General features: G+C 44.9%; 1 protein-coding gene across 2 annotated transcripts in view; it reads left to right on the plus strand.

Annotated features, from left to right (window-relative positions):
- The window catches only part of DDX31 (DEAD-box helicase 31), a 78,407-nt gene that overhangs the window by 47,735 nt on the left and 6,000 nt on the right, over positions 1-24,672 (plus strand). The window contains exons 17-19 of one of the 2 annotated variants that reach the window (XM_087418865.1): positions 241-319; positions 6,678-6,789; positions 12,353-12,521. In XM_087418865.1, coding sequence (XP_087274991.1) covers positions 241-319; positions 6,678-6,789; positions 12,353-12,521 — 360 coding nt within the window. Of the gene's footprint in view, positions 1-240; positions 320-6,002; positions 6,637-6,677; positions 6,790-12,352; positions 12,522-24,672 lie in introns of those variants that run through there. The other variant, XM_087418866.1, reaches the window with a different exon arrangement.

A 24,672-nucleotide genomic window follows, 5' to 3' on the forward strand; every position in this document is an offset into this window, starting at 1 on the left:
ATTTAAAAATACATCAGGGAGGAAGGAAATTGTTGGGAATGTTACCCCATGTGTCCCTGTAATATCATAGAAGTTTCCTTCCAAATTCCTAAAGGTTTAGGGAAATATTCCCTTCCCTGTGAAAGTATAGCTTCTACTTTATGTCTAATTAGCTTGAGAATAGGCCAGTTTTATGCATCAAGATTCTGGATGTTTTTGAAAGAATAAAGAGTTTACCTTGATATGCCCTTCCTTTTACAGTGTTTCTGAGATTAAGATGGAAGATATTTTGTCTGTTCTGACAAGGGATGATTGTTTTAAAGGGAGACGGGGAAACCAGGTGAGTTTTATTATTTATTGTGCTTGCTGCTAACAGACGTGACTCATTTCTTGATTTGGGGTAGCAGAGATTTTGTGTATGGATAGTTATTTTCTCTGTCGAACAAAATGTATATTTTAAGGATCATGAACATTAGATGAGGCTGAATCTTGATTATGTTTTTTCTCTCTTTGCTTCTGGATGTATTTGCTGGTCTCATCCGGTTAATGGGCTACAGTCCCTTCTGGAAGTCTGCCAGGCAGCAGCAGGCTTCCCAGAAAGGAGGTCTCACTCTAGGCCAGAATGAGTTTGGAGGCAGTGTTACACACTCAACCCTGGTGGTCCCTCTCCAGATTATCAGCAAGGACAACTGACTAGACCCATCCACCCAAGACAGCATGGAAAAAATAAATATCTCTGTGTCTCCTTTCACACACACTTAGTTCATCCATTTTTTAATGTGTGTGCTATACACAGACGAAGAGTAAAGTTGAGATCATTAAGAAGAAAAATTTTTATTATCCATGCAGTTCCATATGGAGATCCTGAGCAGATGCAGACAGCCCTGAACATCTCTTCCTGCTTCTTTTCTGAGGCTTTCCCCTGCTAAGCAGTCATTCCCCCACGCGCTTCGACACATTACTTAATATATCACATATACTTGTGTGTGTGTGTGTAATGTTGCTGTATGTAATTTTGTTTATGAAATATTAATTATTTGAATATTTTACATTTGTTTTCTTATGCCTGAGGATGGACCGGGAAATCAGAGCCAAATAGATCAAGCTTAGGAGTTTCTTTTATGTGATAGTGTGTGTCTTTATTTGGATCGATATTCTGCCTGAGGCAGGGACTCAATTTGAGTGACTTTCACTTAAGTTCTCTTGTGCCAGAGAGCACCTAAGGAAATTTATCTAAGAGAAGGAGAGGAAATAGTCACAACGTCTGTTACCTCAGCGTGCGTTCTGGACCCGGAACTACACTAAGCCCTTTACGTGCTCGGTCCCATTTAATCCTTCCAGCAACCCTGTAAGGTAGATGTTGTTGTCCCGCTTTATAGATGAGGAAACTGAGGCTTGGAGAGCTGAAGGCACGTTCACAAGGGCACACATAATTGTGAGTCCTTCTGGGGTGTGAAGGCAGGCAGTCTAACCTCAAAGCACATGTACGTCACCATATACCAGTATGCTGCCATTAGTATTCGCTAAACCAAGAAAATGAAACAAAATTGCTTTTTAAAAAAACAATTTAGTATTATTTTTTTACTGAGGTAACATTGGTTTATAACCTTCTATGAATTTCAGGTGTACATCATTGTGTTTTGACTTCTGTATAGACTGCATCATGTTTACCACCAAAAGTCTAGTTGCCATCCGAAAGTTGCTTTTTAAATTAGGTAATGTTAGCCATTTTTAGAGGTGAAATTTGGTCAGTAATGGCACCAAACAAAGATCCCTGTGAACAGGAAAAGAGATTAAAGACTCAATCGATCAGCAAGTGATTTAAGCCTCATTTCATTATAAAACATCCCGGCCGCACTAGACTTTGGACCATCCCATATTGACAGTTTGTTGTCGAGGTGACTGACCAGTAGCCCGGCAGACACTCATTGGTCTTGGCACACTTCTGTTCTTCTGGAACTATTACAAATCCTAGTTAGGGTTTTTGTTTTTTTTTTTAACCTTCCCACAGATACTTCATTTTTGTCCCGGGACAGCTGTGTGGGGTAAGCAGGGGGACCTGGGGAGCTGGCTGAGGAGGCAGTGGAGCAGAGTGGTTAAGGGCAGGATTGGGAGTAGTGGGTAGTCAGATTCCTAATCTCAGTTCTCAGCTGTGTGGCTTTAGGCAAGTACTGGACCTACCTAGGCCCCATTTTCTTCATGTGTAAACTTGAGATAGTGATGGTACTCTTCTCATAAAGAGACTGGAGGATTGAGTAAAAAATAACCTGAAACACAGGTACTGAAGGGTATTTTACTATTATTATTATTGTCATCAGTTAGTAGCAGATGTGGTGTTAGAGCCCAGACTCAGTGACACGGAGCCCAGTGTCCTTTTTTGCTGTATCACAATAAGTGGAACATTAGCATCTGTCTGCTCTCCAGAAATAAGAGAAAGCAGTAGAATTACAAAATGAGATAGTGAAGGTTTGATCAAGTCTAGCCTTTACTTACACTGTTTCCAGGACGGGCTTCAGTGTCACTGTTTATTCCCTGACACAGATCAGTTCTCTCCAGGGAGCTGATTGTCATGTGCATCTGCACATCTCCAGGGAAGCTGTGGAAGGGTGCAGAGCCCTCCTGAAGGACATTCCCCCAGAGGGGCAGAGCAGCTGCAGTTCCCTCTGCAGGTTGAGTCTTTTAGGAACAAGCCACAGCCATTTTTTCAACATCTGCCCTTCTGTGGCCTTGCAGCATCAGTTCTCCTTAAGCCTTTTCCTTGGCTTGAGACCAGCCTTGCAGACTTGCTGAGACCGGAGGAGCCATTGTAAGGTCGTGGGTCATTGTAAGAGCCGGGCCCAGAAGCAGACAGACTGGGGTTTGAGTCCTTGCGTCACAGCTGGTGGTTCTGCAACCTTGGGCAGATTATCTTCTCCCTGCCTTGGTTTTCCCATCTGTAAAATGAGGAGAACAAGAGTACCCATCTTGTAGGGTTGCTGTGAGGTTGAACTAGAACAAGGCATAAAGCGCTCTGCACATTTCTGGGATGTAAGTGTGTCTCAGTCTTGAGCTCCTTCCTTGATGGATAGGAATGAATAGAATGTTTTGATATTTTTAAGGTTTGGTGATCTTTGTTTTTAAAAAGAAAAAATGCTAAACAGGATTGGGCTTTCACTAACGCTAAAATAACTGGTTGACTTAGAAAACTAAATTAATCAGACTAGATTCTAGGTGTCTTGTCGATAAAAGCCTGATTTGTTTGGGCAAATTTAACTTTAATTCAAAGGACAAAGAAAAACTAAACTAAATTGACTACATTACTACCTATCACATAGATAGGCAGCCTGAGAGAGAGTTTTATGTGTGTGATCCATGTGAATAGTAAAAAGAATAAAGTCGATACTGGATACAACTTTTTACTCTGTTTTTTTAAGAAACACAGCGTGTCTTAATTGCTGTTCTCGCTTTGGGCAGTTCCCTAGCAGACAAACCAGGCTGGGCACATAAAGGTGGACTCAGGAGACGAACCTTTTGCACATAGAGCCAGACACCACGTCATAATGCCCCTCCTCACCCAGCATAGTTGAAGTCCATTGTAAATGTCCCTTTGACACATACATTTTTGGGCTTCTGTGAACAGAAAGAAAGCGAGTGAAGCACCTGTAAAATGTATATTTCATATTTAGGTCTATAAAATATATATAGCTATGTCTGGTGTGTGAATGTTCACCCACCTACAAAGAGAATAAATTTGATCTTTCAACTTTACTTGGAAGCACTCAGAAGGTTCTAGGGACTGTGGGGGTAAAAGTCAGCTTGGCAATAAAATGAGTAAAACAAAATCCTTGCATTTAGCTTAAAAATACCTTAAAAGTTAGTAATATCAAGACACATGCTTTAAAAAAAAAAAAAAATCCACCCTCCCCTACCACTGCTACCACCAAAAACTTTTTACAACAAAACGATCCAGCCTAGTTATCTAATACTCATCTGTTGCTTCTTGATGAGTGTGAAATTTTCATCTTCAAAGTATACACACCCCCAAACATGCTTTTCCTGCAAGTTTTTTCGTCCTATGAAATACGCCTGTAAACTTATCCTAACAAAAATCTACTACTGGTGTCGTGAGATAATAAAATAAGATGGATGGGAAGCCCTTTGCTTAGTATTTTTTGATCATCTGTTCTCTCTGAGATCAGTGGGGTCTCACGGACAAAGGGGTATTGAGTGCATATAGACTGTTGGAAAGATATTTTTCTAAACTCCCCGTGGTCCACTAGTTGCAGGTTAGCTTCATTACCCAGTACTGAAGCTGTGCATCTTTGAGGGTGGGAGAGCCAGTCCTGGGGGATGTTCATGTGCCCTCTGGGCTTTGACCCACTCTCATTATGGGAGCATTTCACCTGTCTGGGGCTGAGATGGTGCTGCATAACTCTGCCCTCTCTGTCTTCAGTTTAAATTTAGACTGTCCTCTCCAGAAGACAACTGGGAAATACCTCGCTCATTCTCAAGAGGGGCAATTTTAAAATAAAGTATTTCTGAAAGTGGGGGTGGAGGGCTAAGACTTGCTTTTTCCTAAGTATATTAGGTTTTCTGCCATTCATTTTCTTATATTTTACTAAAACTGACCTCATCATTTCAAATGTGTGAACCTGGTTTTATCGCCTTTTTTCTACATATTTCACTTGTATACACACTCACATTATATATATGTGTATATAATTTTTTTTTTTTTTTTTTTTTTGGTTGGGAAGAAAAGATGCCTCATTTTGAAACCTAAAGGGGGGAATAAGAAAAGCCCTTTGTAATATATTGCCATATTATCACTAAATCCCCTGACAGTTGTGACACAGAAGCAAGTCACCTGTCACTTAAGCTTGAGGTCTCTTTAATTTTCTCCCAGAATTCACACCAGGCTGTCTTTAATTTGAGGCCTTTATTGGAATTCTGAAACCTCTCTGCCTCCCTGGCTCTCAGATCTATTCTGAGAGCTGTTACAGAATGTATACAATAACCAACAGAGGGATTCGAGAGGGCTGGAGCTCTGTTTATTTAACACTCTAGAGGGATTTTTGTGCTTATTCGGTCCTGGCTGCCCGGCTTTCAATATCGCTTTGACAACCATTCTGCCCTTCTCATTAATTTTAAACAGTTAAAACACAGGAAAAAGAGGAAAAAGTTTTCATTATTAAAGTGCTTTACTTTTTAATAACAGAGGATTCTGTCCGCCGGGGGAAAGGGCATCCTCGCTAATTTCACATTCATATTAGAAAAAACGCAAGGAAGGTGACAGTTGTGCTGCTGAGGTGGCTTAACGAAAGGAGGGCAGCAAAAAAAAGTTTGCATTTTACATCAGTTAAGAGGGTAGAAAAGAAATCCTTGTTAATGACAATAGCAAATGCCCACTACCGTAACACAGCTCCTGAATGACTTTTCTCTTGACATTTGAGTGGATAAAACCCTTAGGGGGACCATGTACTGTGAAATCGGCTAGACTGTCATCAACCAAACAGGTAGCAGGAATGATTTGACTAAACTAAAAACATTTTCAGGTGGTTAAGTCTCTATTAATACAGAGATGAATGTCGATCCAGAGAATGAGGCTTTTTCTTCTCTACTCTTTGTTCTTCCTCTGGCAGCTTTAAAAGTATAAGAGACTCAGGAGTCCAGGTTAGACACGGTCAGCCATACACAGGCGCATGCACCCTGTCCTCTACGGGGTTGAAAGAAACCTGAACTGGGTCTCACACTGGCTTTTTCCTGGTCACCCACGTGGGGAGGTAGGGGTGGGGTAGAGACTTAATAGCATTATTCAAAGAATCTGTCTTTGGGGAGGCACATTAGCCAAATTGGGTTGGAGAATCTGTGTTCTTTTGGATCTCAGTTTTGCATTCATTAGAAAGCATTCATGTCTGTTTTCAGATATAAGAAACAAAAACTACTGGGTTTTAGGGGGATATAAAGAAAGGGAATCTTTTCTCTGGGATTGTTAAAGGATAGAAAGAAAATAATTTTTTTATTTTATTAATATTTTCCATCTGTAGGATCTTTCAGTGCATACAGATATTACTTCTTACAGAGGGACGCTTTGCTGCAAAGATCCATGCAGTCTGCTTTGAATGTGGTTTGCTGGAACAGCCCACTCCTTAATAGCTTCCTGGAAACTCAGCACAGTGGCTCTGGGCTGAACGAATGAATTAGAAACGCGAAAGTCTGAACCTCCCGAGGAATGAGGAAGCATACTCTGAAATTCAAGGATAGGCTGCATTTTAGGCAGGTCACTGTGGGATGCTCTTAGAGGAATTGCCAGTGTTCCATCGATGAGTATAGGGGAAGGGAGAAGATTTAAGGCCTAAGTGGGTGACACAAGATTCATTTGAAAACTGCTTATGTTCAGTGATGTTTTAAATGCCTGAGTTGTACTTGGAAAATTCCAGTGTCTCCAGTGGTCTCTCATTTTGAACGTGAGTGAAGAAAAGTAAGTAAATAAGTGAATAAATGAATGGACCTGATCTGCTCCTCACGAAGCCATCTTCATCTTTGCTTGACTTGCACATCTTTATAGCTCTCTTTTTTTTCCCGAGTAATATTGAAAGGATTACCCTTGTTGGCCCCTAGGTGGTTACTGTGTGATTTTACTGTTATTAAATCTATTATAAACTGCTTCATTATTCCTGACTCTGACTGTCTCTTCTTTAATCCTTCCGTCACCCTCCCAGAAATCCCGTGCCATTGGCCCCCAGGAAATTCGAGAGCGAGCCACAGTCTTGCAGACGGTATTTGAAGATTATGTGCACTCCAGTGAGAGGAGGGTCTCCTGGGCAAAGAAAGGTCGGTCAATTTCTTAGGTGATTGTGGCTGGATAGCCCAGCGGAGCATCCTTCCCACCTCCACTGCACACTCCCAGCCAGTTGAGAGGCCAACCAGGCATCTCTGCTCACCAGCAAAAGCTTTCAATCTCCCTAATTCTGCAGAGTTCGGAAGCAGGCACGGAAGGCTTTAAAGTGATATTAAATGTTAATTTCATCCTTCCCTGTGTTTTGCACAAATGAGGCTTTATCTTGGCTTACATCAGGAATAGAGCTTTGACCCAGCAACTTGGATCTTAGGGATCTGTTTTTCTCTTTCTTTGAAAACTGGATAGAATAGAGATGACATGTCAAGAGAAATAGTTTTAGAGATTGAAATTAGAGATGAAGGTAAGGGCTGGAAATATTAGACCTAAGCAGTTCCTGTTTGAAAGTGCAGAGAAAAATGAGAAAGAACAGTGCTGAGGAAGGGCCGTAGATCATGAACCCAATTCCTAGGAAATTTACAAAAGATTAGGTATTAATTTAATATTCAGGTCTTTTATAGGATAAATTGGCTCCTGGGATCACCAAGCATTAGGTGTGGACTCAACAGTTCACTTTGAGCACTGAACAGAGCATGGGGGAAGGGAGCTTTAGGACAGCCAAATGTCTTTCATAGAGGAAGGTTGTGTGTCTTGGCTTGTGACTGTCTCGTGTGCTAATGAGTCTTATTCCGTGTTGGGGGAGCCACCATTCTTTTTAATAGTTACCTGCTATTTTGAGAAGAATGCCAGGCTGGCTTACCAATATATGAACACTATAACATTCTTTCTTTTCTTCTTTTTACAAATTAAAGTTTTTCTTAAATCATTCATTTAACAAATATTTATTGAACTGGGCACTATTCTAGGTACTTGAGACATATCAGGAATCAAAACAGACAAAAATCCTCACCTTTATGACATTCTAGTGGGGGAGCAGACGATGAGTGTGACAAACATAATGAATAAAATTAGACATAAATCAGATAGTCTATTAAAAGGTGATAAAGACTATAAAAAAATAAATCAGGTAAGGGAGATGAAGAGGGTGACAGGGCAGAGTACATTTTAAATAGAGGGTCAGAGTGAGCCCTGTTGTGAAGGTGACATATGAGCAAAAACCCAAAGAGGGGTCAGCCCTGTGGCTCTGACAGAAGGGCATTCCAGGCAGTGAACAGAGGTGCAGAGGAACTCAAGGGGGGCAGTGTGGCTGGAAGGAGGGGGATTCAGCAGAGGCAGGGCTTGGAGGCTTTCGGAGGGCTTTGGGTTACCCTGAGTGAAATGGGAGCCATTGGAGGGCGTGGAGCAGAGATGTGGTGTGGTCTGACAGAGGTCTGGAAAGATCACTGGGCTACGGAGTGAGAATAGACGAGGGCAAGAGTGAAAGCTGGGAGACCGGTTACAGGGCAATTGTGGTCGTCAGGAAATAGATGACACAAATGGGCTAGTCAGCAAATAGTTTTGAGTACCTATTATATACCTTAGCATGTTATGAAAGCAGTTCTTGGTTGTTACCACAACACTGAACAAATCAGAACTACACAAGATGAAAGATGAAGTCCCAGTAATTGCCCCGTAACCACTGATATATGATTAGTGTGTTTCCTTCTCACCTCGTTTCCAGTAATATCCTGTCCTAGCATTTCCCTAAAGTGAATTCAGCAACTCCTAAGAGTTTTCCTAAGAACCTGCCTTTAGAGAAGTACTGGAACACGTCTCTCAGGAAGGAGAGAACATTTGTCACAGTGTAGGTTTACAGAGTTTGGTCATTTGTTGAAAGTCAGGCAGACTCAGCTGGCTGTGTGATCCATAGCTAGGGGTTGTACTGCAGAAATGCAGGGTTAATAACAAAGTTGCAATGAAAAGAAGGCCACACCATCATCTTCGATTTTGGTGTCAGAGGTGTTTTAGATATTCTAGTGAGACTTCAGCTATTTCAAAGTGTCTCTGTCATCGGAGTAAAAGTTACAGTAAGTAATCCATAGGGGATGTGGTTTTGTGTTTTCTGTCATCATCACCATTGAACTTGTTACTACCAAGAAACAAACAGAGTTACTTGTCTTCTTTTTAAAGAATATTGGAGTGGGGCCCCTCCCGAATGTTTCTGTACCAAGAAGGAAATAAATGTATCATTTTTTAATCTGCTAATTGATTTCCACACTAGATTGATGCTGGCCTGGGAGCAGACTACCTCTAGCAGATCTCAGTCACCCCACATCAGACATAAAGCTCTCCACTATTCTTTTCTGTCCTATTACTTAAGATTGTGAGTTCTGGAGGTTAGAGGGGAATATATACATAATTGCCACGGTGAAAGTGTTGAATTCACAACAAGAGGACAGCCACTACACCAATAAGTTGATACTATCTTTTGCATTTCAATCTGCATATGCAGATTCCCCACTACTGACTTGCCTTCCTTTTATGCCATTGCAGAACCCACCTCATGAATAATTAACAAAGCAGCTGGGTTTTGCCTTTATGGCAGAAAACTAGTTGGAAACTGAGCCAAGTATGCGTTTGTTCCCCTTTTGCATTTTCTGACCCAGTCATTGTTAATAACCAGCGTTTAATTGTTGTCAGTTTCCAGAAGCAGTTGCCCCTTTTTTCTCTCATTTTTTGCATCTTTTAGCTAGAGGTTCAGGTGGTAAATATTGTGGTAACATAAGTTTGAATGCCAGACTCCTGAACAAAAATTTCAGGAAGTGGAGTCCTTTACTTGGAAATGACCACTTCTCCTGTAGTTTGATCTTCTCCACCTTCTGGTCTCCCTGAGGAGCAGGGACTACATGTGTAGGAGTTACGCCTGGCTTGGAAGGGATGCTTCTCAAAGTCAAGAAAACCCAAACCATGGGTGACAGTTGGCCCCTCTCTGCTTAGTGTAATCAGAGATAGGCTGGGTACTTGGCCAAATGCTTTGTCTTTAAGAGAATTATAATAAGCTGCCTCCTTTCCCACTTCCTTTGAGTAGTTGTCACTGTTGATGTGTCAGGAGGAAGATGCATGTGCCTTTCCTCTGTACATACGTGCTCTTCTGGGGGCAGGGGTGGGGTTGGGAGGAGCGAGGAATTATCTGCACCTTCCTAGGCTGGAGTTTTGCTCCTTTCTACCTCCTTGATCCTAAGCTTCATCCATAAGATGTCCAAGAATAAATTTGCTCTTATGAAAAAGGACAAAATGTCCATGTAGGGTATTTTAAAGTAGATAGCCCTTAATTCATCTACCTTACAGCTGTGAAATAGGAATCAGCGACTACAGAGTGCTCACTCTAATTGGTGTAGCTTCATCCATCATCCCAAATAAATATCTACTTTTATTACTTCTCTACTTTCCACTTGGCTTGTCCCCACAGCCCCTATTCCTTCTACACATTCTTGACACTGCCAACATGAGCCACTTCCTGCCCCTTGGAAGGTCCTATAAACAGCTGCTGCTGCCTCTGAAATTCCTGCTTCTCTGAATCATCCAAACATGGGAGTCCATGCAAGTATGTGAGGACAACCAACTGTCGCTGTCCCCAGTGAGACAGGAGCCTTGAGGACAAGGAGATTTAGTAAAAATATGCAGTGTGAAATGCTGCCTGACCAGTCGTCGAGGGAGAGAACACTTCTGCCATTTCTTGGCAAACTCATTATCCCTGTAAAGCTGTTAGCTGGGCACCTGCGTCTCCTGGGACAGGGGCTCTCCAGTCATCAACTCTTAGGAGTGGTGGAGAGAAGAGGAGGAAGAGGGGTGTGTGGGGTGGAGGCCGGCGAGCTAATCTGCTTAAGCAGAAGAGTGGTGTGAACAAGGAGGTCTGGGCCAGCATTTGGGTAACTGAGATTTTAAAACTGCAAACTCTGGTTTGGCTTGGCTTGGCTTGGCTTGGCTTGGCATGGCATGGTTTCAGTCTGCTTTTTTAGACCAGAGTAAATGTTGGGGGTTGAGGAGAGAAAGGGAGGGAGAGAAGGCCTGAGTCTCCTGGGCCATGGTAGTTATGTGGTTTTCCTCTCTGAGGACTTAAATATGGAGCTCTGTGCCTAGAAGCCTGGTGTCAGAACCCTCCAGACAGCACAGACCATTTGAAATCTTAAAGATTTTCCTTGAAAAAGATAGTCCCCAGTTATTAAAAAAGAGAGTAAGCAGAGATTTAAGTGAGGGGTGCAGAGAAGTTGCCTTGGTTATTATTTCTCATCGATTGGGAAAAGGAGTTCACTTTGCTCAGTAAATAGAGCTTTGATGGATTCCCAGGATCCTTCCAGGAGCTGATCTGCTAAAATGACACTTTTTATTACTGTTCATAAACGCCAATCTCCAGGTGCTGCTGGGATATTATGTTTAAGCTGTGGGCAAACTTACCAGTCCAGTGGCTCAACAAGCAAGGGCGAGAGAGGCTGGTGTTTAGTGCCTGCTTCCATCAGCCGGTGCAGTGCTGGGCTCTGGCTTGGCTGGCAGAAGAGCAGGGCTGGGAAGTCAGTTAAGCAGGGATGGGGATGGGAGTGCTTTTCAGAACAATCCGTCCTGCCCTGTTGGAGTGAGAAAAGGGCAGACACTTGATTTTCATTGTTATGGCAAGATACTCAAGGGCAACCAGGTATGGGAAAATCTTTCCTCAAAGGAATGCCGAGTTAAGGTGTAGCAACAGATCTACCCTCCTGGGAAGCAGGTCTGGTGTTTCTCTGGCCAGTGCCAGCGTCTAGAACAGGGACCTTTTTCTTTAAAGTAGGAATGAAACTTTCATGATAGAATGTCTGATGAACATCTGTAAACTGTTGGCAATCCTCAAGGGAAGAACTGTTTTGTGGACTATTTTAGAAATTTAATAATTTTCTTTATCCTTTTTAAAATTCTGTTTTCATTTCCTTTTTTATGCATTCTTTGAATGTGTAAGAAGCACTGTATCGGTCAATCCTGGATACTTTAGAATGAATTTGGTTTTAAAATCCCATGAGTACACGAAGACCTGGGATCAGTGATTCCTCTGCATGGGGGAGCTGGAGATGGGGTGTGTGGTGGAGGTTATTATAGTAATATCATATAGTAATAATAAACATAATGGCAATCACAGTAAAGCCTTTTGAACCTTTTGAATTTTGTAACATTTGCATGTATTAACTATTCAAAAAATAAAATTTAATTAGGAAAAAATTTGTCTAATATAAAAGTCTAATGATTTCATTTTTCATGAGAAAATGATACCATACATTAATCCTGTCTTAGTTTCTTCATTCTCACTTTCATTTGTTTATACAGTGAACATTTATCAAATGCCCGCTGTGTGCCAGGTACTGTGCTAGGCCCCAAGACTATAATGAAAAAGAAAACGGGACCCCTGCTACACAGTAAAATCTGAAATTATATTGGGTTTATTCAAGTGATAATTGTGGCCTATAGGGGTTTTTTTTGAGGAATTAAGAAAAAATACACAAATATAGATTTCAAATGTGCATGTATGTTGTGCTGTCCTGGTTGTGTGTCCACCGTTGCCTGGCGAGATAAACTGCAGGACGCCATGAGGCTGGGCAGAAGTGGTGCTCTGAGACCCCATCCGGACAGCCTCCGTCTCCCTCATTTTTCTTTCAGCTCTGCAGTCCTTCATCCGAGCCTATGCAACCTACCCCCGGGAGCTGAAGCACATCTTCCATGTGCGCTCGCTTCACCTTGGGCATGTGGCTAAGAGCTTCGGGCTAAGAGATGCCCCCAAAAATCTTAGTGTCTCAGCTATAAAGAAGAGGAAAGCAAACCTGAAAAGGTAAGACTAGCTGAATTTGTCCTGTGACAAATGGCTGAAAGTCAGGTGGATGTAGAGAGCCCTGTTCAGATTAGCAGAGTAAGATGATACGGTAGGCTGCTGTGTGCTCAGTGCAAACTCTTCCAACTTTGGTTTTTCTGGTAAATTATCACCAGTTTCTGCCCTTCTCTCCATATAATAAGTGCTTAGAACAATGGGAAAAATATCCAATCTGAATGTTTTTAAGGCAGCTGCAGAAATTCAGTGGTGTCTTCTGTCGGGACCAGAGGTAGTGGGGATTATTGGGGCAGCAGACAAGCCTGTTGGGTTGTCTTCACTGCCCACCAGTAGAGTCACTTGGGATTTGCCACAGTTGGAGCTTCAGATGTGCCGTGGAAAGCTTCTGGGACTTGTACGAAGACTTCTGGTGTGTTCCATGAAATAAGCCCTGGTGACATACCCTGACCTGGTGAGATGGGAGGGGCTGCATGCAAGCCCCAGCTTTGCCGGCCAGGCTGGCTCCGAGGGCCTGGCTGGGATCTCCCAGCACTGCATGTTGCTCTCCTTGATGCTGACACACGTCTCTAGTGCTGAGCACTCGTAGAGGCAAGCGCAGTGGACTCCTCCCCTCCTCCTCTCACCCATCTCCCTCAAAAAGCATGTTCAGAACTGTCCAGAGGTCCTAGTGAGAGGAGAGTCAGAGCGAGCAGTGTTGTCCTGGGGGTTGGATGCTGGGCTCTGAGTCCATCTTCACAATTTCAGGAGGTCCTGAGATGATTTCCCTTAGCAAAATACATTTGTAAAAGGTCGTCTTTCTCTCCTCAAAGACAGGATGATCTTGTAGTACCAGACCCAGCCCCTCGCAGGAACTAGAGTATTTTGAATACCATGAGCTGCTTTTATAGGGAATTTTGGGATAGATTGACGTTACTGCTTATGCAACGTGTGGGTGGCAAGGATACGCTGAGCAGATGTTTGGGGGTACAAAGAACCCTTGAATGCTCTGGACAGTTACTTTGCATTGTAGATCCTTCTTTTTGCACATTGATTACAAATGTCAACATGTACTTGCCCTGTCTCAGAGAATCTGTAGGCAATACTCACGTTCCAGCACAATGTCCATCTTGTTCATTCACTGAGGGGTGTTGATTACATCATCAGCCTCGTCAGGGCCCAGTCTCTCTGGTGTGAAGTGACAAAGGGAGAAGGACCGCCCAGTGTAGGGAAATGACTATTGGTGTTGGAGTCAGGGAACTTGGACTTCACTGCCAGCTGCAGCCTAATGTGAGCTTTGGACCATATCTTTGCTTCACTTCTCAGAGCCACAGTTTCCTCAGCTACAAAAGAGAGAAGAAATCTACTTTTTTTAGCTACTTTGCGAGATTGTTTTGAGAATCAAAATTAGGTGATACATGTGAATATGCCTTTTGAACCATAAGGGGCCATACTGATGAAGTGCTTAGGACAGAGAGCTAGAAACCAGGTGAGTTAAGATTCCAGAACATTCAACTTGATCTGTCCAGGACTTGGCATCTACAGGGTTCTTTATAATGGATAAAATTTTACCTAGTTCTGATTCCAACTTTGGAATTTTTAAGATGCTTGGTTTTTCTATTGTATTGATACCTCTCGTATAGGACAGTACTCCAGTATGTGCGAGGCAGCTGTTTTTCCACATGCTGCTGTCGAAAAATGCCCGGATGAAACCAAGCCACGTCTAGCTCTGGTTTCTTCCAGGCAGTTTTGAGGTGCAGGGTGCTGCCTGCCTCCGCACATTACCTGTCCTGGGTGGGGCTGTAGCCAGAGACTTCTCTGCCTGCCCACTGCTAGAGCCGCGTCCTCCCAGAGGGAGGGGACACCTCAGATCTACTCCCAGGCGTGGTGGCTGTTCCAGGATTTGGGGCTGCCATGCTCCAGAGTTAGATTCTTGTCTTTGGATTTGGGGTAGCTAATATCTGTGCATGTTAACTTCGATTCTGAGCATGTGACAAAACTGTGAGTCTTGTAGTCAGGTGTGAGAGTGACCTCCTTGAATCTGGAAGGCTGACCATGCTGTCACCATCTCTAAAATGTTGACACTTTGAGAAGGTAAGAGTAGACTTACCAGATGGTTACTGATAAAAACGCATATTTTGTTGATTCCTCTCCCTGTAAATAAATGCAATCCCAATATTTTATTGTTAGCAGATGATCTACCTTTATGACTGGGAATTTCATTAGCAAGTGTTAATCCAGATAGCAGCTCTTCAGACTGGGTTGTCCTCAGCTCTTACCCAGATCCTGGAAAGCAGAGCGGCGGGGCAGGGAAGCAGTTGGGAGGGGGACTTGGAGCCAGCATTGTCCTTACCTTGAGAAGCCACTAGGGAGAGAGCAGGCCGCTGCCTCCTGCTTCAGCTGACCCTCGCCAGCAGATGGGCACCAGGACTACTATACCCCTGTGAGCAGGGGATTTAACAGGGCTTTATTTGGGGAAGAATGGGCTGATTAGCCGATAAAGAGCATGTAAGATGGTATGGGGCAGCCTTTGATGTCTGGCTGGCGCGGCAGGGAGCCGGGTGGTGAGTGACAGCAGTGTGTCACAGGATTACTCTGCCCGTGACAATGCCGCTCTCTGTTCTTGCCGTGTCACCACTCTGTTACAGCTACTTCTTCCGTTGTTATGCCCTTCTTTTGAAGGCATTTCTCCCCACTCTCCTTACGTCCTCCCACCCCACCCCTGCCTTGCTAACGCAGACGGGCACTCAAGGATACAGTAGGTACCTTTTTTTATTTGGACAAATCTTGTCGCTCCTGGAGGAAGAATGACTTTGCAGCTAATCTGCACATGGACCGTACATAATTGTGGTCAGGGTAAGTGGCAGAGAAAACTGGACAGATTTTCCACACCTCAGTCAGGGCTCAAGCAAATGCCAGTTGCTGCTTTTTGAGGACTGGAAAGAAAAGTCCATTAAACCCCACAAAGTGCGGAGAGTTATGCTGTGGCCACGATGATTGTTCGGGGCTGAGGCGTCTCCTCTGAAATCCATCTGTCAAGAAAGAGAATGGGTTCCTTATGTTTTGTATGGGTGGATAAAATAATAGCACCAAATTCTCTAAATTATTCTGCATTCCGTTTTATGGTGTTTACTGCCTAGAATAATTATATGTCATATGCAAACCTCTGATATCTGCAAACCAAATCCATCAGACCGTAAGCAAAATCCTGTCTCACCTGTCATGTGCCAAACACGGAGTTCAACCAGGTGTTGAAATGGGAAGCAAGGGCAGGTTAGGTTAGGAGACTATTAGGCTTTTCCATGCAAATGACAAGGGGAATTTTATCTTGTCTGTATGCGTTTATTCCTTTACCTGACCACTTTTCAGAAAAGGAAAATAAATAGTTAATGTCCCCAAATGAGAACTTAATCACCAGGTCTCTGTCTACTTTTTCAGGGCTCAGTCCTGAAAAGGAACACTAAAGGTCTTCCCCCTGCACACAAATACAGTCATAGGCACAAAAACTCTTCTGACACCTACACACAAACCTGTCAAAACAGCCCCCCACCCCAACACCTACATATACATGTACACAGAGAGTTGGTGCTATTGGTAAAATATTGAATGGCCCCTTAGCAACATCCGTCACGAACACAGCATTTTCCTCCAGTGAAATGCAGCTCTTATTTTGAAGCTGGTAGACTCAGCAGTTCCTGAGAAGCAAAGGTAACATACCTTCCAAAATTTCCGTCTTCTCGGGAGATACTGAGACTCAGCAGTGTCTGCTATGAAAGGGCAGAGTTGTATTATTTGCCAGGTGTCTGTCTAGGCCGTCACACATATGAGGAGAACGTGTCCAGGAACAGTGAGCAAGCATGCCGAGGGGGGCTGTGATTCCTCATCTCTCTGACACTCTGTGAAGAAGAATGGCCCAAGAATATAGAAACTAATGTGCCTTAAAGTCTTGGTGTAATTCTGACAATGTGACAGACAATATGAACTACCCTATCTCATGTGAATTATGTGCAATAATTATAAAAAGCACTACTTTTCCCCAAACAATTTAGTTTGTAGCTACCTAAGACTGGTCTTACCCTGGCTTCTGCCATCTGTGCCTTTCTGATGTTGTTCTTAGTGCCTAGAAACATCTGGGACATCTTTATCAGTAATTCAGTAATTTTGCTCCCCTGTCCTCAGCTCCATTCTTTTAAAATTAGTAGATCAACAATCTGAATTGTTGACTATTCTGAAAAGAAATACAGTTTTATTTTATTTGTATAAATTTTCTCAAACCAGCCTAGCTAAAGTGTTACCTGGTAGTTCCTGATTTTATCAAGCAGGTAAATAATCTGAAATTAGGGATCTCTTATCTCTTACTACTCACTGGATCTGAGTGTGCTCAGCAGGCAGGATCAGTAATAAAAGGGCATGTGAGGCTGGCTCCCCTGGCTCTGGCCTCCCATCGGAACCACCACACCCTCAGGCACCACGGAGCATTTCTTTAACCTCTGTTGCTTCCAAAGTTCTAGATAGAGCATATTCTCTAAAATAAGTACACATCCTTGTGGAGATCATACTTGCTTTTCTCATCTGAATTATCACAAATGCTTTGTCACTAACATTCAAATTAGAGACTTTGCAAAGCTCCGTTTTTTGGACATTTTTCATCTTTGAAGGCCTTTGCTATGTCACTCTCTGATTCTCACTCTCACTCATTCAATAATTGTTAAATAACAAATAGGAGTTGCTATGTTGAATGGTCCTCTAGTTTGAGAAGATTACACCCCCACTAGCCGTCTCCCTTGCCTCTCCCTTTGTTTCTTAAACACCAACTATGGGGAATGGCGCATGGTGGTTAAGAGTCTGAGTTTAAGGGGCCAGCTCAGTGGCGTGGTTGTTAAGTTCATGTGCTCTGCTTTGGTGGCCCGGGGTTCATGGGTTTGGATCCCAGGTGTGGACCTACACACCGCTCAAGCCATGCTGTGGCGGTGTCCCATATACAAAATAGAGGAAGATTGGCACAGATGTTAGCTCAGGAACCATCTTCCTCACAAAAAAAAAAAGTCTGAGTTCGAGTCACCCAGGCATCTAGATGTCATCTGTGTTCCCTTGGACAAGCGACTCAGCCTCTCTCTGCCTCTGTCCCCTTGCCTCTCAGATGGGGGCGCTGGAGCCTCACAGTGTTGTCATGGGATCAAATCAGATGATGAGGATAAAGCATTGACGCAGTGTCTGGAACGTGACTGCACGGGAGCACTTGTTGAGAAGGAGAACAATGACAGTCATACTGGTTCTTTCCCCCGGCCTTCATTATGCTTATGAGTATCCCTGGGACAGAGCATGAAAGTGTAGTTAACTGTCAACCTTTTAGCACCCTTGAACTTTTCTTTTCAGGAACAACCTTGAAAACATGGAACCAGTTCCCCCCAAGACTAGCATTAAGAAGCTGCAGCTGCATCTCCCTGTAAAGCAATATTCTCATCATTAGGAGCAGCTTGCCTGCCAATTTTTATGTGGCATTTACAACCTCCCTAATATCACTTAATTAGCTGAAGGCAAACCTGGAATCTTGCCCACTGTGAAAATTTACTCGATTTCATTGAGCCAATTATGATTCTGTAAAAAGACAGATTGGCCAAACGTGAGATCAGAGGCTGGACAGAGCCACACTTGGAAACGTGGGGGTGTCTCCGTGTAAATGCACTGCACCCGAGTCCGTTCTCCTTCCTCCATCTTGGAGCAGTGTTCAACACTGTCGATCCCTCTGGCCTCCTTGAATGGGTCTCTTCCCTTAGCTTCCCAGACCCTGTGTTCATGAATGGCAGCTCTCGGCCCCTCACCTTCATCTGAACTTCCAGAACAGTCTGCTGCTGAGTCTCCTGCAGCCGCTCTGCTCCCCTCCGACTTGTACTCTGCAGACAGCAGAGCCACCGCACTCCTCACCCATTTAGCCCTTGCTTCAAATGGGTGACGTCTCATTGCTCTAACGATGAAAACAAATGACAACAACAAACTCCTCCTTCCAAGGCCCTGCTGCCCTCTCCGCCTCATCTGGCACCACCACTTTCCCCGTTCTCTCCTCAGGGCCTTTGTCCCAGCGTGCCATGGGCCTGGGCTTCTCCCCGCTCCTCTTCATCTTTGGAGCCCCGTCCCTTCTGTGAGGCAGTCTTCTTCTTTTTTTTTTTTTTAAAAAGATATTGATTTTTATTTATTTGTTTTTTGTGTGTGTGAGGAAGATCAGCCCTGAGCTAAGATCCATGCTAATCCTCTTTTTTTTTTGCTGAGGAAGACCGGCTCTGAGCTAACATCTATTGCCAATCCTCCTCCTTTTTTTCCCCCAAAGCCCCAGTAGATAGTTATATGTCATAGTTGCACATCCTTCTAGTTGCTGTATGTGGGACGCGGCCTCAGCGTGGCCGGAGAAGCGGTGCGTCGGTGTGCGCCCGGGATCCGAACCCGGGCTGCCAGTAGCGGAGTGCACGCACTTAACCGCTAAGCCATGGGGCCGGCCCATGTGAGGCAGTCTTCTGACCCGCCTGCTCAGGGGACACCCCACCCCTCTCCCCTCACCCTACGCTGCCTTCTCAGCAGTTTAACATCTGCTTGTGTTGCTGTTTGTATGTGTGGTTCGTGTCTGTCTCCTGCTCTTGAGTGTAGCTCAGAGTGGAAACCCTGTCTGCTTTTTCTCATCACGTCCCCAGCACCTTCCATAGAACCTGAGACATAGTAGGTGCTCAGGAAGTATTTTCGAATATATGAATGAAAACTGAAAGCATTCTGTAATTCTGAGAGGAGGAGCATAAAGGGAAAGAAGGAAAAAGGAGATTGTTCTGACATGAAAAAGAGGTAAATGCCTCTTAATTGTTTGGTGAACCCAGCAAACCCAGATCCTGCCAGGTGGGGCACTTGCCTTTCAGGGTTCCTGTTCCACTCCTCAGTCAGTCCTGAGCAAACAAGCGTGGGATCACCTCTCTCTGGGCAAAATAGCAGTCCCCAGAAGGACTGGGCCTCTTTCTCTGTTTCCCTGACTTCGAGGGTGGAGGAGGCATGGGGATCAGCACACGGAACGTGGAGATGAACAGGTTCAGGATCGGGGTCTCCACCTCACCTAGACAAGGCCAGAGCAGATGTCCGGAGGGAGGGTCAGATCACTTGACCTCAATCTGAAGACCAGAAGGAAACAGCTAGGACCACCGGTAGTAGCTGTGAGGACAGATATGCGTGTCCTGTGGAATTGGGGAACAGAATCTACCCAAGAGCTGTATAAAAATACCTTTGCCCAGGCCTCAACCTAGGAGACCTTGGTTCAGTAGAGTCTGAAGTCAGGAAGAGTAAGATGGAGGTGATCATGAACTTGACTACTGAATCTCAAAAATCTAGACCCAGGTTCAACCTCTGGGAACCTGAAATTGTGATCCCTGGAGCAGGTGATGGGGTGTCTTTCTTAACACAGGAGGGCAGTATGGTGCTAGCTAAGTGTACCTATGGTTTAAAGATAAGTTCAGATTAGTTAATAATTTAATGTAGAAGCTGGGTGACCTGCACAGATTGTAGACAAGAGCATATTCTGCTGGCCTCTCTGCCAAGGGAGACAATGGGTGACTTTGAAGTCCACACTGGATTATCTCTTTGGGACATTTGTACTGAGAAGTGTCCAGACTGGGACAAGGGACAGGAAAAATGCTGTGAAAAGTGGCTGGGTCTCTTCTAGTTGGAGAACACCTGGCACAGAGTAGTCAGTCACTCAGGGACTATGTGTCAAATGAGTTCCTTGTTGGTTATTGCGTTCACCCCGTTGCGTTCACAGGCAGCTCCAAATGGATTGCACCGTGGAGGCCCAGGCCCCAGTGGAGGGCTCGCCCCTTTGCCCTCTCAGCACATCCGGTTTTAATTCCCTTCCCTTCTCTCTGTGGTCAGGTGCTGTGGGCCCTGCCTTGCAGGGCTCTGGTTTAATTACAGCTGTGCACACGCAGCTTTTTACATTTGGCCTTTGGCTTCTACCATGATTTTTTTCTATCTGACACCATGCAATTACCAGCTCTCTGCCTCCTCGTGGAATAAACACACCCTCATCCCCACCCGGATAATGAGGCGATTAGAGGGATTTCACAGTGACCCTGTGCTTCCTCCACACCTGGGTCACCTGCAGACAGCGGGAACCACAGGGTGTGCTTTCAGTCAAGCAGTCAGGGCTGACAACAAAGAACAGGAACCCAGCCAGCCTCTTCTGGGAGGATGCTGGAGACGGTCACATTCGCTGTAGGAGCCTTCCAAGCGCTGGAATTAGAAGATGTGGCTGGCCAGGACGAATCGGCAGACACCAGATGAGGCTGCATGCAACAGGAGAATACCCAGCCCTTCATTAGGTCGTCCTTGCTTGGAGCTCTTCTGGTTCATACCATTTGAGAAATCAAGAAAGAGCTGACCCCAGCTCCCCCCTTGCTACACACGGTTTAGTTTTAGTCATCCTAAACCCCTCCAACTGCCAGCTACTCACTCTCTCCTCCTCTCATCTGTCCCATCCCCAGCCCCTCCACACTCTCTTTACTTGAATGATGCCACAACCTTTCCATCTTGATAAGACCTATACAAAATGACTCTAGGTCTTTAGCAAATGTCATCTTCATTCTGGTCCTGGTGTTATAGCAACAGTCCAAAACATAGAGTAATGTCTTAACTACTTACTAGCCAAGAAAAGGGATGCGGTTTGAGAACCGACATCCTGGAGAGACAGTGTGTGACTCTTTGCCTGTTAGTTTTAAGTTCTTTGGTGGCAGCAGCATCTCTCTTGAGGGCTTATGTGTGCCCTCGGCTGTGCTGAGTCCACCGTGTTATCTCATCAAGACCTCACCAGGTCCCTGTGACCAAGGCAGGGTCCCCGGTAACCGGTGAGGAAATGGGCGTGCCCGGTCACGTGGCCCCAAGTCTGAGAGACCGCGGAGCCAACATTCCTAGCACTTGTCTGCTTCCTTGCATATCCCTTTTGGAAGCTTCTGGTTTCTAGAATCAGTTTTGGGCAAAAACAAGTATATGAACCCTGTTAAGGGTGTTTTTTCTATGTGAACAGATAATTATGTAACTGAAGAAATAGACTTAAGGCAGGAGATATTTTGGTTGTGTATATGGAAGAATTTGATTTGAAACCATCAAAGTGGCAAACCCTGGAGTGGGATGTAGTATCTTGATGTTCATGGGGCAGTTGTCTCAAAAGATCTTTGAGAAGAGATGATTGCGGCAAAATCTGGATCCGACTTTTTCTCTTGTTTTCTTCCACATCTAGAGGTAGAAGTGTGCAGTGGAAGAAGCCTGGGCATGAGGTCAGACATTCTCAAACTTGAGCCCAACCCTGGCAGTCAGAACAGCTTAGCTGTAAGCTGGGGGTCCCATAGGGTTGTGTGGGTGTAGGCAAAGATAATGAACATGTAGCACCTGGCACCATGATGTGCTTAGTTAGAGAGGTTGTTCAGTACATGCTTTTCCTCTACCTTGTCCCACTTCCTCTCTCTGAGTCTGTAAATAAAAAGCGAAAGTGTCATGGACTCTTCCCTGAAGGCTCCCAGCCTGGCCCGACCCTTTCCTGTCAGTCGCATCGCTCCTCGGTCATCTGTAAGGCCTCGGCTTCAGCGCTCCCAGCAGCGGGGGGCTCGCTGCCTCCGGAGTGGACCCTGCTCTCTGTTAGAGCTCCTGAAAATAAGCCCAAAGGGGCTACTTTTCACTTCCCACCCTTGGTCTGTTTCTACTCTGGTCTCTGTGAGATCCAAATGCTGAATGTGTGTTATTTGCAAACATAAAACTACAAGATGTTGGTATCATTGATCAAAGGGATCCCTGGTCCACACGACATGTGTCAGATACCTGATGACAGCTCCTTACCTCCTCTGCCTTTCCTCTTTTCCATACTTTTCATAATAATACCAGTCAACGTTTAATGAGTGCCTTCCCAGCGGGCACTGTGATAAGCACTTTGATTCATTAGTTCATTTAATCCTTTTGTAAGTGAACAGACTGGGACTGAGAGCAGTAGGTACCCTAGCCAAACCTGAAGAGTGAGTGCCACGGCCTTCGAGGGAGAGTGCCAGGACCCTCCCACTCTGAGGGGCCAGCTTTGCCCTGGGTGCCTGTCCCGGGCCCTACAGCCCCAGCACCTCCTGCTCCTCCAGCACAGTCCATTGTCTGGATGACTTCTCTCAGCCTAGGTTCTTTTGAAAATCTGCATCCTAACACTACCCAGACTTCCAGTAGAGACTGACCAGTGCAAATAGGAGGGCGATCACGTGTCTTGGTACAGCTAACGGTAAGAGCAAGGATCATGGCTACCACTGATGTGGCGCTCAGCACCGGCCAGGCTCTTGTCTCCTCTTGTCCTCTCTGCCATCACCTGCTGTCCCTCCTTGTGTGCGGGGCTGGAATTCGCACCCAGGCCTCCTGGTTCCAGGTTCACAGTCTTCACTGTAGCAGCTTCTCACATTCTTGGCATCTGGGTCATCCTCTGGCTCAGGTTGAAACTTGGCAGCTAAATCCCTGCCTGCCTGCACTCCTGATCGTTCAGACCACCCACCATCATTGACCCAAGAGCAAGACCTTGCGTGTGCCCCAGCTCAGTATCACCTTTTAGCTAAGGCCCATCCCTGTGGCCTATTAGGGTGTTGTGGGTATTCTGTCATCCAGTGTGTTAGCTGTCCCTGCAGGCTTCTTTTCATCTGCACATGTGATAAATATGTCTCCTAATGTCATCCGAGTCATCGATAATAGTGTCAAACAGGACAGGCCCAGAGGGTTTGGTGCTGGAATTCTGTCCTGAGCTTATCAATCTCAGTATTTTCAGGATAAAATCATACCAGTTACAGATACACTTAATTTCCATTTCCGTTTCCACCCTGTATTTCTCCGTCTTAACAAGAATTCATAATATTTTCACAGAGAATGTAAGTTTATAAAGCACTCTAACATGCTCTAGTTCATTTTCCTCCACACTAGCCCGGTACCTGTGTGGAGGCCCTGTCCGACCTGTGAGGAAACTAAGCCTGGAGAAGGCTCTTGACTCTACAAGGCCATCAGCTAAGGGAGGGGCAGAGCTGGGATTTCAACGAGGGCCATCAGAATTCTGGTTCCCCACCCCTTCCCCACCACTGCCACCCTGCCACGTGATGTCCATGCCTGAGTCCCAACAGAACCTCTGTAAAGGTTTCTGTCACTTGGGCTAAATAATCTCAAGATTCCCATCCCTGTCTGGGATTCGGATTCAGTGCTTCACTTTTAAACATTGGCCATCTCCAAGTGTTCTCTCTGTTCTCTCTTCCATTGCGCCTGCCTTTCCAGGCAGCAAATCCATCATGGCGTCAGTGGACTGATTGCCTGGGACCCGCGCGGCCTGGCGGCCTGCCCGCCCTCAGCATGGGGCTTGGAGTTCTTTTCTGCTCTTCACTGGATCTTGTTCTTTGGTGTAAGGTGGAGACCCACTTTTTATCGATTGCTGTGTCCACAAAGCCTGTCTCAGGAATTTTGCTGTAAGATCTGCTGCCACGGCAGGCTTGCCTGGAATGGTGTGTCTTCTGGGGCCCTGGTAGTTTTACAAAAGCTAGAGTTGGTTTGATCCTCAGAAATCACCAAGAAGGCATCCCTGAAATGGTCAGCCCACCAGTGTGCATCTCTGCCAGAGTAGGATCCAAAGGTTAAAGAGTCTTGATATGGTTCCTTTTCCTTCAGTGACTGGAAGAGGTTTGACAGCGTGTTCCCTTCAGTCTCTAAATTACCATCCCATGCTGGCTGAATCTTCACCTGAACTACTTTGTTGCACCAAAGGGACTGCTTGTCAAATTCTCCCTGGAGTTGTTTGTTACTCCTTCTGTAATCTGAGAGCCACCAAAACCCCATGCAGACTTTGCTGCCTTTTCTTCATCCATAGAGCAAGGCAGAGTGTAGTGCCGTCTGGTGTCGTCACTGTCTCCTACTGCGATCACTTAGAACCAGGCTTTTCTTCCACTTGGGAGGCTTGCTTCCGCTGCCGAGTCCTTCGGGGCCTCACCGTGGCCCTGGGTCATTTGCTTACAAGCTGACTCTTTCAGATTAGAGAAATAAATACACTTTACCAGGCCTTTGTCTGTTTGTCCATCTGTCTGTGTTAATTATACCAAGAGAAAAATCCCTCACAAAAATCAAACAAACTGAAAGCCAAGGGCAAAGAGGTTTTTGATAA

This window comes from Ceratotherium simum, chromosome 29 (assembly GCF_057802395.1).
Source record: "Ceratotherium simum simum isolate JZ-2026a chromosome 29, ASM5780239v1, whole genome shotgun sequence".
Taxonomy (NCBI): domain Eukaryota; kingdom Metazoa; phylum Chordata; class Mammalia; order Perissodactyla; family Rhinocerotidae; genus Ceratotherium; species Ceratotherium simum.